Source organism: Protopterus annectens, chromosome 1.part1, assembly GCF_019279795.1.
Source record: "Protopterus annectens isolate FY-2018-M chromosome 1.part1, PAN1.0, whole genome shotgun sequence".
Taxonomy (NCBI): Eukaryota; Metazoa; Chordata; order Ceratodontiformes; family Protopteridae; genus Protopterus; species Protopterus annectens.
In genome coordinates, this window is record NC_056726.1 from 1,564,442,469 (window position 1) to 1,564,459,227 (window position 16,759).

At 39.1% G+C, this 16,759-nt stretch overlaps 1 protein-coding gene across 1 annotated transcript in view; it reads left to right on the forward strand.

Moving 5' to 3' along the window:
* NIPAL3 (NIPA like domain containing 3) overlaps positions 1–10,929 on the forward strand; it is a 750,101-nt gene extending 739,172 nt beyond the window's left edge. Inside the window, exon 11 of the mRNA XM_044083192.1 lies at positions 8,292–10,929. Within this exon, the coding sequence (XP_043939127.1) occupies positions 8,292–8,488 (197 nt within the window). The 3' untranslated portion in view covers positions 8,489–10,929. The remainder of the gene's footprint in view (positions 1–8,291) is intronic.
* The last annotated feature ends 5,830 nt before the right edge of the window (positions 10,930–16,759 follow it).

Below are 16,759 nucleotides of genomic sequence, written 5' to 3' on the forward strand. Positions count from 1 at the left end.
TTGCATTGTGGTTTTGACATCCTTGAGGCCTCCAGTAGGGCTACGGCTACTGGATCTGTTATTAGAAGGCACACTTGGCTCAGAGAACAGCCTCTTCTAGAACCTGTCAAGGCTAAGCTTTTGGATGTACCTTTGCATAAAGACAATATTTTTGGCAGCAAAGCTGATGAGGTGCTTAAGAAGACTGAGGATAAGGCCAAGTCCATGCAAACTGTTAAAGATTTCCTGCAAGTTCAACCCCCTCGCTTTAGCAGGAATTACCCTTCCAAGTGTTGGACCTTTCCTGATACCAGCAGACAGAACCATTTCAGGGCTAGGGGTTACAAATCTTCAAGGGGACAGACCACTACCCCTCAAAGGTCTAGACGGTGGCAGGCTTCCACTTCTAAGGCGGGAAGCTCCAAGCCTGCATCTCAATCAAAGCACTCTCAATGACCTTTTACAACTTCTGCCTATTCTTGGTTGCCTGGAGAGTCCTTTAGGGGGAATGTTGGCCCTTTTTTTCAGATGTCTGGGCCTCTATCACAAATGACAAATGGGTGCTCAGAACGGTGTCCCTGGGGCACAAGTTTTCTTTCCGCACCTTTCCAGCTCCCAAGGGATTCCCAGACATTCCTCCAAACCAAAAGGCAGAAGTAGAAAAACAAATTTTGTCTTTGTTTCATCTGGGAGCAATATAATCAGTTAATGTTCAGCAGGTAGGCCAGGGCTTTTATTCCAGGCTTTTCCTAGTTCCAAAAAAAGAAGGCACCTGGCATCCTATCCTAGATCTTTCCATTCTGGACTCTTTTCTAGTAATTCCAAAGTTCAAAGTGCTCACTCTGCATTAGTTGCTTCCAATGCTAGAAAAGGATTCATGGCTGGTAACCTTGGATCTCAAAGAGGCTTATCTGCACATCCCTATCAGGGAAAGTTGCAGGCAGTATCTTCATTACAGAATGGGCAAGCAACATTATAAATTATCTGCGCTGCCCTTTGGCTTATCTACTGCTCCCAGTGTCTTCACAAAGTGTGTGGCCCCAGTCATTGTTTTTTGCAGGCAGAAGAAAATTCAGATTTACCCATACTTGGACGACTGTCTGATTCAAGCAAGTTCTCAGGAGCAGCTACTAAAGGATCTGGAATTCGTAAAGACTCTTCTCTCTTCCCTGGGTTACACTCTCAATGAGGAAAAATCAAAAATGGTACCATCCGAGGAGATAACATTCCTGGGAGCGAGTTTGAACACAGCCACCCAGATGATATAGCTCACCCAGGAGGAGCAGACGGCTCTTTCAGTTTACTTCAAGGACTTGGCAGGCCTGTCCCAGCTCCCTGCAAGGAAATACCTGCAAGCTCTGTGATTCATGGCATCTTGTATTCTCATGATTCCATATGCAAGACTGCATATGAGGAAATTGCAATGGTACCTCAAGAACATTTGGTGTCAACACACACAGGACCTGGATATGATGATCCCTCTGCTTCCATCTCTGCAGACGAAGTTTCTGTGGTGGGCATCAACCTGTCTACAAAACAAGGGCATGCCTTTTCGGACACCTCCTAACACTCAAGTTCTGAATACAGACGCATCGGACTAAGCCTGGGGAGCACACCTGGGTGGCAGATGCATACAGGGACGGTGGAACGCCCAGCAGATACACCTGCACATAAATCTAAAAGAGTTGATTGCAGTTCAACAGGCCTTACTAGCCTTCAAGCACCTTCTTTCTCTAAGGACCTTACTTGTCAGAACAGACAACGCCATAGTCATGTGGTACATCAACAAGCAGGGAGGGACTCGCTCTTACCCCCTGTGCAGACAAAGCATGAATCTTTGGTCCATGGCAGCATCCCAGGACCTGCATCTCCTAGCTCAGTTCCTACCAGGACGGCTCAATTTTTTGGCAGACCAGTTGAGCAGGCGAACCCTGGATCCTCCCAAGTGGCAGCTGAACAGAGCAGTTTTTATAACATCATTCAGCATTGGGGCACACCTCAGGTGGATCTTTTTTCTCCTCCCCAGACAATCATCTTCTACCTCTCTCTTGCACCAGACAGCATTACAGCAGGGCCTGGAGAGTGGATGCTCTGTCCTTCCCTTGGACGTTGCTATCAGTTTACGCCTTCCCTCCTCTTCCTCTTCTACCCAGAGTGGTGTTTAAGATCAGGGACGAATTACCAAGGACTATTCTCATAGCTCCGGACTCACCCAGACAGCATTGGTATCCACTACTTCGCAGTCTCTCCCAATTTCCTCCTTGGCATCTTCCTCTGAAGCCAGATCTTTTGGTTCAGGAAGGGGGACTCATTCTGCATCCTCATCTTCAATCCCGTCATTTGGCAGCATGCCTCATAGTATGACTCCTTCCTTATATTCTTCCCTTTCCAAGCAGGTGGTTGATGTGTTGAGGGAGGCCAGGAGGCCTAGCACTAGGAAGTCCTATGCTGGCAAGTGGGAAAGGTTCTCTCATTGGATGCAGGCTAGAGGGGAATCTTCTTCTCAGCTTACCCTTCCTCTGATCTTGGAATACCTGGCTGAATTGCTTCAGGGTGGTCTTTCTTTTTCTTTTATCAAGCTCCATGCTTCAGCCATTTCTGCTCATTGTTCTCTTGAACAACCCATTTTCTCTCATCCCCTGATGAAAATGTTTCTCAGAGGTGCTTGCAACTTAAAACCTCCCAGAAGGGCACCTACTCCAGCATGGGATCTTTATTCTGTTCTAGAGAAACTCACTCTTCCTCCTTTTGAGCCAGCTGCCACTGCAGATTTAAAGTTTCTTTCTTGGAAGACTGCCTTCCTCTTGGCTATAATTTCAGCAAGAAGGGTTTCGGAGCTGCAGGCTTTGATGGCTGTGGAGCCTTTTCTTATTTTCCATGCAAACGGGGTTTCTTTGAGAACCAATCCCTCCTTTATGCCTAAGGTGGTTTCTAGCTTGACCCTTAATCAGTCCATACACCCTCCTACCTTCTTTCCTAATCCTCGAAATAAAGGTGAAAGTATCCTACATTCTCTTGATCTGCACAGACAGCTCAGGTTTTACCTGGACAGGACTAAAGACCTTCGGAAATCAGCTCAGTTATTGGTCAGTTGTGCCCCTGAAGCTCAGGGCAAGGCTATTTCTAAGCAAACCATTTCCAAGTGGATTGCACATGTATCACCATTTGTTATTCTTTTCATGGCAAGGTTCCTCCTCAAGAGGTTAGGACCCACTCAACTAGAGCAGCTTCCACTTCTGCAGCCTTTTTAAGGAGTGTCCCTACTAAAGATATTTTGGAGGCTGCCACATGGTCTTCTGTTCAGACTTTCATTATAATTTGCCCCTGTTTTCCAGAGCCAGGGCAGGGTTTGCCACTGCTGTGTTGCAGGGCATCATCTCCAACCCTTGATGCTGTTGGTCCCCCCCACCTTTTTTTTCTCTGGGCTTTGGTAATCAACCCATTTGTTAGGACAGCAACAGTGAACCATGATGAACATAGTACAGTTGTGTAAATGTAGATGTTTGAGTGTATTCATTGTTGCAGTCCTGGATTTCCTCCCTCCTTCCCCATTTTTTGTGGTCCTCTCCTACCCTCTTTACCTGAGGTACAGGCTTAATTTGTTCTTTGCCAAATTTGATGTTGGTTTAAGCCTTATTTTCTGGAGGCTCCTGACTGTTATGGCAAGAAAGACTGAGGAAATGACGTCTGCCTCCTTTTGTATTGGACGCCCTGACATCCTTTACAACCGACGGCATTTTTACTTACCTTTGGTATTCTGGCTGACTGAGGGCTATCAGGAGCTGGATAACCAATTTATTAGGACTGCAACAGTGAATACACTCGAACATCTACATTTATGGTATGTGTACACAACTCTACTTTCTGTCACAAGAACACAGGGTAGTGAGGGAAAGAAAAGGGAGAAATCGAATACCATCATGGAAGTATCGAATAGATAAAACTGTAAAGCAATTAAGACAAGAAATGTCACCGTTAGAAAAGAGAACAGATCAACAAAAATACTAAGAAAGATAGATGTGAAAGAAACAATGCACGGTATTTGAACAGACCAGGATCTGTCATGCATTATTCCAAATAAACTAAAAATCTCAGCACAGGTGGAAAAACTTAGAAAATATACAGATAAATATAAAGGAAAAGTACAAAGTAAGCAATTTATTGGTGACCCAAAAAAGTTTTATAGAGAATTGGGAAACAAGGTAAAAGGAATTGAAATACCACCAAAAAAAGAAAAAAATAAATACATTTTGGATGACTATCTATGAAGATCCTGTGGAACATAACAAAGATGCTAAATGGATAGAAGAAGTAAAACAACGAATAAGACGTTTAAAGGTACAGGATATGAAATGAGATGTAACAGCTAAAGAGATTGAAACAAAGTTAAGAAAAGTCTCTAATTGGAAAACCCCAGGCCCAGATGCAGTACCCGACTTTTGGTTAAAAGTATTGATCTTTGCATGAAGATTTAGCCATGAGTAAGAACTATTTATTGTGCACCCTGAACAGACACCAACCTGGCTAACAACAGAAAAAACAATGCCCCTACTTGAGTGGACCTGCAAGCTCCCCTAAAAATTATAGACCAATAACTTGTCTTTTGACGACGTATAAACTATACATGGGAATTGATGATGACAGAGTTTATAGTCATTTAGAAGAAAACTCAATTATGGCAGTAGAACAAAATGGCAAAAAAAGAAAGTCATATGGAACAAAGGATCATTTGTTAAATTAAGTCATAGTGGAGAACTGTAAAAAGGGGAAGAATCTACATTTGGCATAGGTTCATATAGGTAGGTACTAGGCTATTGACCCTAGGGCCTATATAAGCCTAGCCAAAAAGGTACCCTGGCTTTCACCATCCAAGAAAATTATTTTCCTGTGCCCCTGTCGAACAGAGCCACAGCATGGATTGACTACAGAAAAGCATTTGATAGTATCCCACATTCATGGGTAAGAGAGTGCTTAAAAATGTAGAAGATACATCCTGTACTGATCGACTACATTACAATGACCATGAAACTGTGGCAGACCACTTTTGCAGTTAAGCCATGATAAAGGACAAAAACACAGCTTAGGCCATGGCTACAATTTGGCTCCTAGAAATCAACAAAGTGTAAAGATTTCTCATCTTTTCTTTGTTGATTTAAAACTGTATAGCTCATCAGATGAGGAACTAAAAGGACAACTGTAAGTTGTCAAAACTTTTTCAGATGATATAAGAATGTCATTTGGTTTTGATAAATGTGCAAAAGCAACCTTTAAAGCAGGAAAACTGCAGAACCAGGAAAACATCAGCTTAGGACAAGAATGTGATATGAAAGAACTTGAGCAAGAGGGAATGTATAAATATTTGGGAATTGATGAAGGATCAACGGTAAAACATGAATAAATCTGAATAAAACTTAGGAATACTTTAGAAGACTTAAATTAATCCTGAAAACAGCGTTGATATCTAAGAACAAAATCCAAGCTATAAACCAATTTGGCCTTCCTGTCCTAACTTACAGTTTTGGAGTGATTGACTGGCCCCAAAATGTGTTGGCTAGATTAGATAGGAAAACAAGAAGGATGCTTCATGCTCACCAAATCGTTTATAAAAATCAGTGCATACTGGAAATGTATATTCCTCGTTCCCAAGGAGGGATGGGCCTCCTTGAATTTGATCAGGAACGAATGCAGGAATGGTTAAGGAGAGGTGAATTCAAACCAAGAGATGAAAGGTTAACATTGGTGGCCCAAGACAGTGGGTTTACAAATTCCACTGAACATGTAGGAGAAACTGACAAATGTAGGTTTTGTAAAACCGAATTGGAAGCAGTCGCACACCTCGTTGCTGGTTGTGACATACTAATGGCAGAAGGACTGTTTACTGCTGTATACTGAAAGGCATAATAATGTGGCAAGATTGTTGCACTGGGGATTGTGCAAACATTATGTTATTGAAGTGGCCGAAAAACACTGGAAACATGAACCACAGAGCATCGTAGAAAATGATGAAGTTTATATCACATGGGATCATCAATTAACAACAGTTCAAAAGACGGATGCTAGAAAACTAGATATAGTGGTCTTTGAAAAGAAGACAAAAGTAGCACTGATCATTGAAATCACCACACACACTGAGTTAGTGTCTTGCGTACAGAAAAAGACAAAGTCATAAAATGTCAGGATTTGCAGGCAGAAACGAGAGCCATGTGGAAGAAAGATACCCAGACAGTCCTAGTAGTAGTAGGAGCAATGGGTCTTATAAAAAAGAATTTACAGTCGTATTTAGATATGTTACCAATACATGTAACTCTATACGAGTTGCAGAAGGAGTCATTACTAGACATATTGTGGGTGCTGCGAAGAGTACATCTGGCTGACATCAAAGACTGAAACAATACTAATTTCATGAACTTTAATCGTAAGTTGACATAGGAATGGGGTCCATTCCCATCATGGTGTTAGAAACCCAAAAGATTTAGAGAAATTAAAAAAAAAGAGAGAAGATTTCCTGAATAGATGGACTTAAATTCTTCCATATCGGAGATGTGGTGCCAAAGTATAGAAGAGAGAAAAAAAATGGAGAAAGATGAGACATTGATATTATCTAAATGGAGCTTCATGGATAAAAGTATACTAGAACTAGAGACCATAGTTATCAGAGAACCCTCCAACGATGGGAAAAAAAAATTCAGAACTTGTGGAATAAAGCATTAGAAAACGTAGCAACCACATAAGAAGAGGTAAGGAATCTGATAAGACAAGTTAATGAAAACGAGTAACAACAAAATGCCGAACTGAGAATTTGGGTAGTATGAAAGTGATTTGAGAAATTGAAGGAAGCATTCTGCTTTCCCTTGCCCACTTAAAAAAAAATGTGAGCCTTCCTTTGGAGGCTATGCTGATGTCAGCAGAAAAAAATGAGGGTCAGAATTATGTATGTTTTTGTAGTAAAGTTTTCATAACGTGCTTCAAGAAATATGGTAGGCACAGCTCTTTGTTACATGTGAAACAAACAGTTTAATAAAGCATGTCAGCAGCCTCATAAAAGCAGACATTTTCAAGGTTAAAACTTTAAACCAGTCTACCAACCAGTGTATTAAATGGATGTGATGAAGCCCAGGCGAATGTGTTTTTTTAAAATATGGTTCTATAGTGATTGGTTTGAATTCTCCTTGCATGTGTTTGTTAAAGAAAATAAAAGTAAGTCTTTTAACTAAGAATGAGGTTCCACAGACTGCTGTGCTGGTAAACCCTGAAGAGTCCTTCAGGACTGTTGAATTGATTTCATGTGTGTGTGTATATATATATATATATATATATATATATATATATATATATATATATATATATATAAGCTTTTCATAGATGTTTGTATTAAGACCTAAGGAAGCATTTGCAAAAGCGCTTGTCTTTTATTCATTTTATGGTATTTTTTTATTAAAATCGTTTCTGTAGTCGTGGTCATCCAGCTGGTTCTTTCTTTCTTTGAATATTCAAATAAGGGCTAACCTCTAAGCTTTGGGATTGGCTCCTTGTTTTCCCATCTCCCATATTTTCCTCCAATCAGCCCCCCTGGACCCTCCCAACATTGTCTGTAACTGCCTTTCAATAACTGACCTGTTGAATGTAATATATTAGAACAGGAACACTCTTCCGTCTACCTACTTAGCTGAATAAACTACTTGAAACTTCAACACAGTGTCTTTATTCCTCCCACAGGGAGAGTATCAGAGAGCGTCTTAGCTCTTGCTAAAGTGATTTTATCTGGACCAGTGCTTTATACTTTGTTTCTAATTATGTATGTTTTAAGTAATGTCTTGTGTAAATAAGTTGAAGTTAAAAATTATCTTAAATAATGAGAACATTAGGGTAACAGTATTGGAAAACACTAAGGTAGCAAATAAGCCTTAAGTATGTATAGTAGAGACTTTTGATGTGAATATATGGCTTAGTTTTTGAACAGTAAAAGTAATTAACACAAAAAGTGCTTCCATTTGGGATATTCATTCTCCCAGTTGCCCAGAAATGCATATTTTCTTACTGTAAGATTGCTGTACCTTTGAGCACCCTCGAATGTTGTTGCTGAGGGTTGCAGTTCCAGTTGACCATGAGTTTCACTGGCTAACTTTGCACCATCTGTCACGGTCTTGTATAATTGTATGTATGCTTGCATTCTCTACCCAAAGTTAACAGCAGCTGATTAATTTGCTTTTATTACCCTGCTGGAATAAGTTTAGCCCTTGGTCATACTTGTCCAGTGTAGAAGACTACAGCAAGCAGAAACATTAAATTTGTGCATTTCATTTCTCTTTCAGGCATCCAGAATGTTCACAACAATGGCAATGCAATTCAACCAGATATTAATGGCTCCTTTACATACGGTGCTCTGGTCCATAATGACAGTATGTCTGAAATATATGGCCCGGCAATGCTACCAGTAACACAAGAGGAGCACAAGTCAGCAGATGCTTCCAGAGTGCCATACAGGGTTCTAGACCAAAAGAAGGAGTGAACTTTTGACAAAATCCTAATCTGCTGGGTTACAGCTGGTGATTTTATTTATTTATAATTTTCATTCCAGATCAAAGACATTTTGACCTGCAAGTGTCCTAGCAGCAAGCTACTGTATTTCGGATGCATTACAAAAGACTTGTTGTCCTTCATTTTGTATGTTCTGTTGAAGCTGCTGTAAGTCAGGTCCTGTGTTACTAATGCAGTGGTTTTGCCTCATGCTTGTATAGTTATTTACTGCCTTTTTTAAATTATTGTTATAAAAAAGTACACATTGTGCTTTAGACCAACTGACTGGTTCACATATTACTGCAGGGTTTGTAAAGTGAAGAAGCAAGTCAATCATTTTTATGCCAGGGAAGAGAGACTGTGTGTGTGTGTGTGTGTGTGTGTGTGTGTGTGTGTGTGTGTGTGTGTGCATGCGTTTGGGAAAATAGTGTTTTATGAAGTATGTTGAGTACTTACTGAAGATGGACTACTTAGTGAGGTATCATTTCCCTAGCTTTATGTTGATTTTTATACGTATGAAAAATGAAAATAAAATGAAGGCTACGTGGACTACAGGTAAAATGCACCTCTTAAGTTAGCATAGGCAGTTATAATGATGATGAAGTAGGTTTTCAAATTGTGCCTTTTTTTAGAAGTTTGATACATTTTTCATTTGGTAACAATGTTATCAGAACGGTGGTAGTTTAATAGGGGCACTGCTCAAGATGTCTGTATTTTTATTACATAAAACAAAATGGAATTATGAATGGCCCGTGATTCTTATAATCCCATCAGAGCAGTGCATTAAAAAGTAGACAAAATTCAGATTTTTTTTCATGCTCTCTGAAGTTTCCTTTTTTCTGTATTACCAAGATTTATGGTAATAACAAAGGTAATTTTATTTTCAAACAACCTGAACTCAGAAAGACTGTTCATGGTCTGGCATCATGGAACAGAGATTGTATAACAGTTATGTTGTACTTTGAGTCCACTAGTCTTTGCTTGCATACCAGGCCAGTACTGTTGGGAATCACCTCTGAAGAGCGGCACTTTTCTTAATGAATCTTGTACATTTACTTATGATTTTTAAAAAAAATGGAGCACTTTTTCCATGTCTGTGAAGATATGCATTTGTAGTCTCTTGTAACTGTGGTGCATATATCAGCTCTCAGTAAAGACTGACACATAGTAACAAATTAATAAACAAATATATATGCATATATGTATGTTGCTGAACTTTACCTCAAGAATCCCTTTTTTTTTGGAATATTGTGAATATGGACCAAAGCTTGCACCGTCCTGTAGAATAATCCATGGTTTCAGTGTGTCTCAGTGTCACTGTACACAACACCCTAGCAAAGAGAGAGGAAGAGTGATATATCCCTGTGAACATGGGTCTGCTTTGATTGACTGACTGACCCATGATGTACAGCAGACAATCTTACCAATACATGTAGGCCTTCAGAATGTAAATTTGTTTGTGTGGGGTGGCGCTACCTGCATCCTTGATAGATGAGATCTGCTCCTCATACCTGAATCTCTTACTTATATTACCTCTGATGTAGAGCATCATATGAAAGGAAAGGTGAAAAAGTGTTTTACTCTTTCTTCCACATTGGTATGATCTAGGACGTAGTCTGTATGTAGAGAATGGGCATTTGTGGGTCAACACTCCCACTTTTGAGGATTTAGGAGCCCCACTACAGAAGTACATAGAGAGTGTGTGTTCTGTCTTGTATGCTTCCCATCTGTCAGAGGAAGTGATGGACAGTGATCATTGTCATTGTCATTGTTCATTGTCGACCAGTTCAAGTAAATCAGTGGAAGTATTTTCAGTATGGTGTGTCCCCATTTTGTTTTTAATTTTACAGGTGTGCAACAACTGTTATCCTGGACTGTATAGCTTCCTTTTCCACTCTTGGATCATACTTAAAAGCTGACATTAAAGGGGTATGGATAATGTAGACAGATAGCTCTAGTCTAGCTTAAGGTTAAGTACATGCCAGAAAACTTGAAATTGAAAAACTTTCTTTATGCCATACACAATCCTTCCACCCCCACCCGTGCACATTTTTTACAGCAAACATGCCAGTAGTAGGTGGCAGCGTAGGTGTTCTAACTTCTTGTCATTACAAATTGTGCGGCCTATTTATTTCAGTGTCACATGGTGGTAGTGGCCTGTTGTTCCATTATTAATAGTTATGTTTTATTAATGGGATGCAGTGTTTTATTTTTGTGTGCACCAGAATTTTCAGTGCTGTGCTAAACCGCCAAGATTTATTTTTTTGCTTGAAAAGTACAGTAAACAAAGAAAATCCAGGGAGCATAATCCTGATATGCTAGAATAATTAGGAAGAAAAAAAGTAACCATAATTATGATTGCAAGAACAGAAAAAAAGTATTGGTACTTGCCTGTCTGTCGCTCATTAAAAATAAAGTTGTAAAGGAACTTAAGTTAATGGATTAACTGATTTTTTCCTTGTGATGAATTGTATACGTCTTTCATTTCCAAATGTTTCACAGATCATACAGTTATTGATTAAACTGATGCTAGAGATAAATTGTTTAGCTTGTTTAGCCTGCATTTGAGGATTACAGCAAAAGTGCATCGTCTTCCAACTGTAATTAATAGAGTCACCTCAGTGATTGTTTAAATCAGTCATAGAGTACCTGAGTACTGCTCCCAAGTTCTCATCAGTAACCCTTGCTGATATTATTATGGTATGCATGAGACACATATTGTGATCATCTCACTGTAGTGCATGGAAAGCTGTGATTACCCTGTAAAAGTAGGAAAAAGACAAGCGTGTGAACCATCCCTAAGGCTTGTTAAGACTAGGTCTCACACTAGTGATTAACAGCAGACAGTGCTGGCAGGCAAAGAATAGCAGCAGAAGGTAATGCAGCTTTAAAAGCTGTTAAATATTTGGCATTCCAGAACAAAGTGTCCTAACAGCCTTTAAAACCATCCATTCTTCAGAGGCACTTCATTTCGGCCTACTGTCTGTTTGGCAATGCTAAGTGTTTACAGACATTTAAAGGCTTTTAAATATGGCAAAATGCTTCACAGTCCTGTACCATTTTTTCCTGTTGCTGGTTATGCATGGAAGAGATGCATTTTTATGCAGTGCCAAGTGTTTTGGTCAGGTTTAACCAATCAAAAACTTTCACTGTCAAGATGAAGTTCTTAGCATCCATGTCTTAAGCACATAATAAGTTTGTTTCAATCTGAGACTCAATCATAAGCTTCTGTTTTGTATAAAATTAAGTCACAGCCTGTAAAATGCCAAGATGTTGATACTGTTAACCAAATAATAGTAAAAGTTATGTGGCAGGCCTTCATGTTATTGAGAAAGGCATGATGTGATGTCATATCTGAAATCACTGTTGCAGTATTCCAAACAGATGGGTTCCCCCACTAACATCTGCCAAGGTTCAGGCTTTGATACCCCAGCCAGAAGAATATGTATATATGACTTCAATTCAGAAGTGTAGGGGTGTATAGGTGGACATAGTAGCATAATTCCATATACTGTCGCACAGCCAGCCCAGATGCACGTCTTGTACTTGTCAGTTTGATCTTCTCATGGTCATTTGTACTGTAAACCTTCTCGGATTCAAATAAGTACCCAGTTGTGGACCATTCCTTCTTATTTAAACTGTTTTCCTGTGATTTTGTCAGATGTCAACTAGGAGGAGTAAGTGTGAGTGTAGCAGGTAGAATACCATACAAAGATCTTCATATTCAGTGTCTTTTCTGCTTAGACGCAGAACACTGTTACAGATCTTGTTCCATTTGCCAGTCCTTTGCTCAAGATATTCTGTTCCCTTTTGTCTTCATTGAACACATTTTAGGGACCCAACGACTGAAACATCTGGCCCAGCCTAAGATGGCAGATGCCTCTATTCCTGATGTGTCTTCCATTTCTAAGAAAAAGTCTTGAGGCCTAGGCCTGAAACAGTTTGTCCATTCTGATACAGACATACCCACAGAAAGTACAGACCCTGCAGTATGTCAGACTAAACCTCAGATTACCTTTAGCATGACCACATTAGAGGTTGGTGTGGCATCAGAGGACCATGCAGATCATGATCTTAGAGATACCTGAAGACATCCCACAAATTTTAGTATGAGAAGAGATTCCTGGAAAACTAATTGAAGTACATCAGCGGTCAGAGCCTCCATGCTTGAGTCAGATGACTGTTGCCACAAAGAAAAAGTAAGAAAAGACTAAATGTTTTTCCTGTCTTCCTCCATCTAGGGAAAACAAGCAGATAGACTTTTCCTCAGGGCCTGTTCAAGACCATTATGACTTTTAAACTACCTTCCTTTTCAGCTCCTTCACCCACTACACAAATTACTGTGGAATCTTCAGAGGAGGAGGAGGAGACCTCAGATTCTGATGACCACTCCTTGGCTTATTCCTCTCACATCCACTCTTCTGGCCAAGTACCCTCAGATGATGAAGATCCTGTATTTCTTGATTCCATTATGGAAGCAGCATCCTTCAGAGGCACCATTATAAATATAATAAAGTATTTTGAGTGGAAGTTTAAGCAAATTGCTGTTGCCCAAAACTACCGTCTGCTAAGAGGTGGGCACTTCAGCCCCTTCCCCTGCCCCTCTAGTCCTGGAGGCATTTTGGATACTTTGGTATCCATGTCCACAGCTCTTGACTCTTAGCCCTGGGTTACCAAAAGGTTTGACAGATTCTGGAAGATTACAGATGATCTTAAGTTCCTTTTTAAGAATCCCGTAACTAGCCATTCAGGTGTGGCCATATCCATACCCTCAGGCAAACCTGGTAAGCCACTTCCTAATGTTAATGTCCTACCATCAGACAAGGATAGCAGGGCTATAGATAGATAGATGCCTGTGCTTCTACCTTGGCCTTCAGGGCCATTAATTATAAGACCCAGAAAAGCAAATATCTCTTATCTATCCTTAACAGTCTGAGCAAGATGGACATTTCCTAGATGGCTACACACTGAGTTGCAGCTTAATTTCAGCTCTCTGTGTGATAACATGAACTCAGAAATGAGAACCAGTGAATTTGTAATTTTTGGATAAATTTCAGGTACTGGCTAGTAAGTGCACTGTCTGAATGCCAGCAAAGAAGAAATTTAAAAAAACTGAAAGAAAATCAATCACAAAAGGTGAGCTGGGAAGAATCCTGCAACTGTTCAGCAAAAAGCATTTCAAGTTCCAGTTTTGGTGCAAGACATGACTTCCAGTAATCTAGAGGAGAAAATAAGTCAAATGTGCTGATTAAAATAAATGAAACCATGAACACTGGAGGAGTATATCAACTCAAATAACAAAAGGCTGAAAAAATGGAAGAAGCTTTAAAGAGATATTCAGATGAGGTAATAAATCTGCAACTGTCAGAGTTCAAGATGAAGAAAAGGCTGGCTGAGTATTAGACTGTTTCAAAAAATGTAGAATTAGAGGACAGAACACATGGAGAAAACCTGAGATTTTCTGTTGAACCAGAGAAACTGGAAGGAACAGACTATTAGTTTTTTGAAAGCACAAATAAGCAACTGTACTGGAATTCCACAAGAGGGGTTATTAATTGAAAGGACACGTGTGTGTGTGTGTGTGTGTGTGTGTGTGTGTGTGTATGTGTGTGTGTATATACATATATATATATATATATATATATATATATATATATATATATATATATATATATATATATATATGTGTGTGTATATATATATATATATATATATATATATATATATGTGTGTGTGTATATATATATATATATATATATATATATATATATATATATATATATACACACCAAACCTGGCTATGAGAAAGCTGCTAAGACCACCAAGAGTAAAGATGTAACCCTACTAAAAGAGAGATTTGACTCTGACAAAACTGGCCGAAGGATGAAGTACTGAAAGGGGGGACAGTAAAGTGTTTGCAGTAAATGATTACTCACTGGACACCAGGCAGATGAGGAGTAAATTTATTCCAGCAATCAGGGAATGTCAAGAAGCAGGTATGAAATTCAAGCTGCCATATCTCCTATCTTCAGGATATTTTTTTCCTGGAGGGTCAAAGAGGAGGGGGAAAAAGATAATGATAGATTTGTGGTAGTAAGGGGCTAATGACAAGGGAGGAGGATTATGTAGGCATGTGTTTATATTCCACTTAAAACTGCTACAGTGGAGCTTTCAGCAGACAGTATTACTTATAGTTGGGGAAGGGAATTTATTTGCAACAGTGAGGATGTATCTGGCAGCCTAGTGGGGAAAATATAACAAAAGCAGGTAGAGTTTTGAAAAAAAATGATGAAAATATTTAGTATGGAAGATGTGAGCTAGGTATAATTTATAATTCACAGGAACGTGCACATTTAATTTGAAGTTTTGATACACATCCAATAACTATTTCAGATCACACTCAAATAATAACTAAAATAAAAATGCAGAATAATGAATAAAAATGAGACGGTGGTACTTCCCCACCTCTCTGTTAAACAGAGAGGAATTTAAGGAATGGGTAGTGGAAATTATTCAGGAGTTATTAGGGAAGATAGAAATTTCTTCAGAAAATGTAGCCAGGGTGTGGGATAAAATGAAAAGTGGGTTTTAAAAATAGGGTAGAAATAAAAGAAAAAGAGATATGGTTAAGCAGTAACAAGAATTGCTTAGAGGGACTTACAAAGTTTAAAGTACTACAGGATAGGGGTGTCTAACAAATCAAGAAGAGGAGCAACTGCTGAGTTCTAAAGAGAAAATAAGGGACTACCTGGATTAATATGCATGCTTTTACAAAGATTAGTAAGCAACTGTTTTATTGATAACTCCAGAGCATAAAAACGTTTAGCAAAATGGATCAGGCAACAAAATGTAGAAAGTGTTGTCAAGCTGAGGGACCCTATAACTAGGGAAACAACCAGCGATCCAGAAGAGGTATTAGAAGTATTTTATGAAATTCTTTGTAAAGCAGAGAAATGTGGAAATCAAGAAAAAGAGGTAAATAAGGTTCAATTACTAACAGTTGGGATAGCAGGAGATGAGGTAAAATTTGTGATATATAACCGGTATACAGGAAAGTCTTCAGGAACAGATGGAATTTCTGTGGAAGTTTGGAAGCTAGGAGGAAAGAAAGTGATAAAGGTCTGGAAGGTTTTAACAGTACTTTAAAAGGAAGGGAGACGCCAACATCCTGTAAGAAAGCAGTGGTGGCTGTAATACCTGAAGATGGTAAAGACCCATCAGATCCAGCTTCATTTTGATTCTGGACCTTGATTATAAAGTGTTTATGTCTATAATGGCTCAAAGAAGGCAAAAGTGATGCCAAAATAAATAGATATGGATCAAAGTGTTTTTTGGAAGAAAGGCAAACATCTGACAGCATTAACAAAACAATGATCCAGAGGGAAGCAGAATGTAAGAAAATACCATTGTTGGTGGGTGTTGATGCAGAGAAAGCATTTGACAAAGTAAGCTGGGATTTTAGGAACAGGGCAATGAAAGCATTTTCATTCCCTGATAAAATAATAAGCTTGATCAGGAAGATATAAGAGGAAGCGGAGGCAAAAATTAGTGTGTGTGTATGTGGGGGGGGGTCCTCTTTGATAAGTTCTGTTTGAACAGAGGAACCAGGCAGGGGTGTCCTCTTTCCCCTTTATTTGTGATATATTTAGAATCATTGGGGACTCAGAAATTCATGGATATAATTGGTATGGTGATCAAGAAAAGTGGCTGTATTTGCAGATGATATGTTTTACCCAGTAAAGCCAGAAAAGGACATTTCATTGTTTTGTAACATTACAAGACAGTTTCAAGTCTTTTCAGATATAAAATTAATGAAAATAAAACAAAGGCATTAGCTGTAAACTATCTACCCATATGTATGGGGACATAATAAAATGAAGTACTTAGGAGTATGGATTAAAAATTATGTTATGACTAGAAGATTTAGGATCGTTGCTTGGAAGTGTTTGTGTAGGTATTTGTATATCCCAAGCAGATACAAAATAATTTTTCTTGAGTTAGAGTGCAAATTTTAGAGGTGTGATGGGGAAGAAAGAGGTAATTGCAATTGGGAACATATTTTTGAGGAGTGTGATGAATTGGAAGACTAAAAATTTCCTGCATATTAGTGTGTCAGAAATACTGGGTGAGCAAATTGGTGTAACTAAGGAAATGATTTATGTTCTGTAGTCCTGTCTCGCCTTCATTCTTACACATGGGTTCGGAGCCGATCATCGGCACTGACAGCCTATTAGCAAGCTCAAAGTCTTCTAGTTGACTTGTG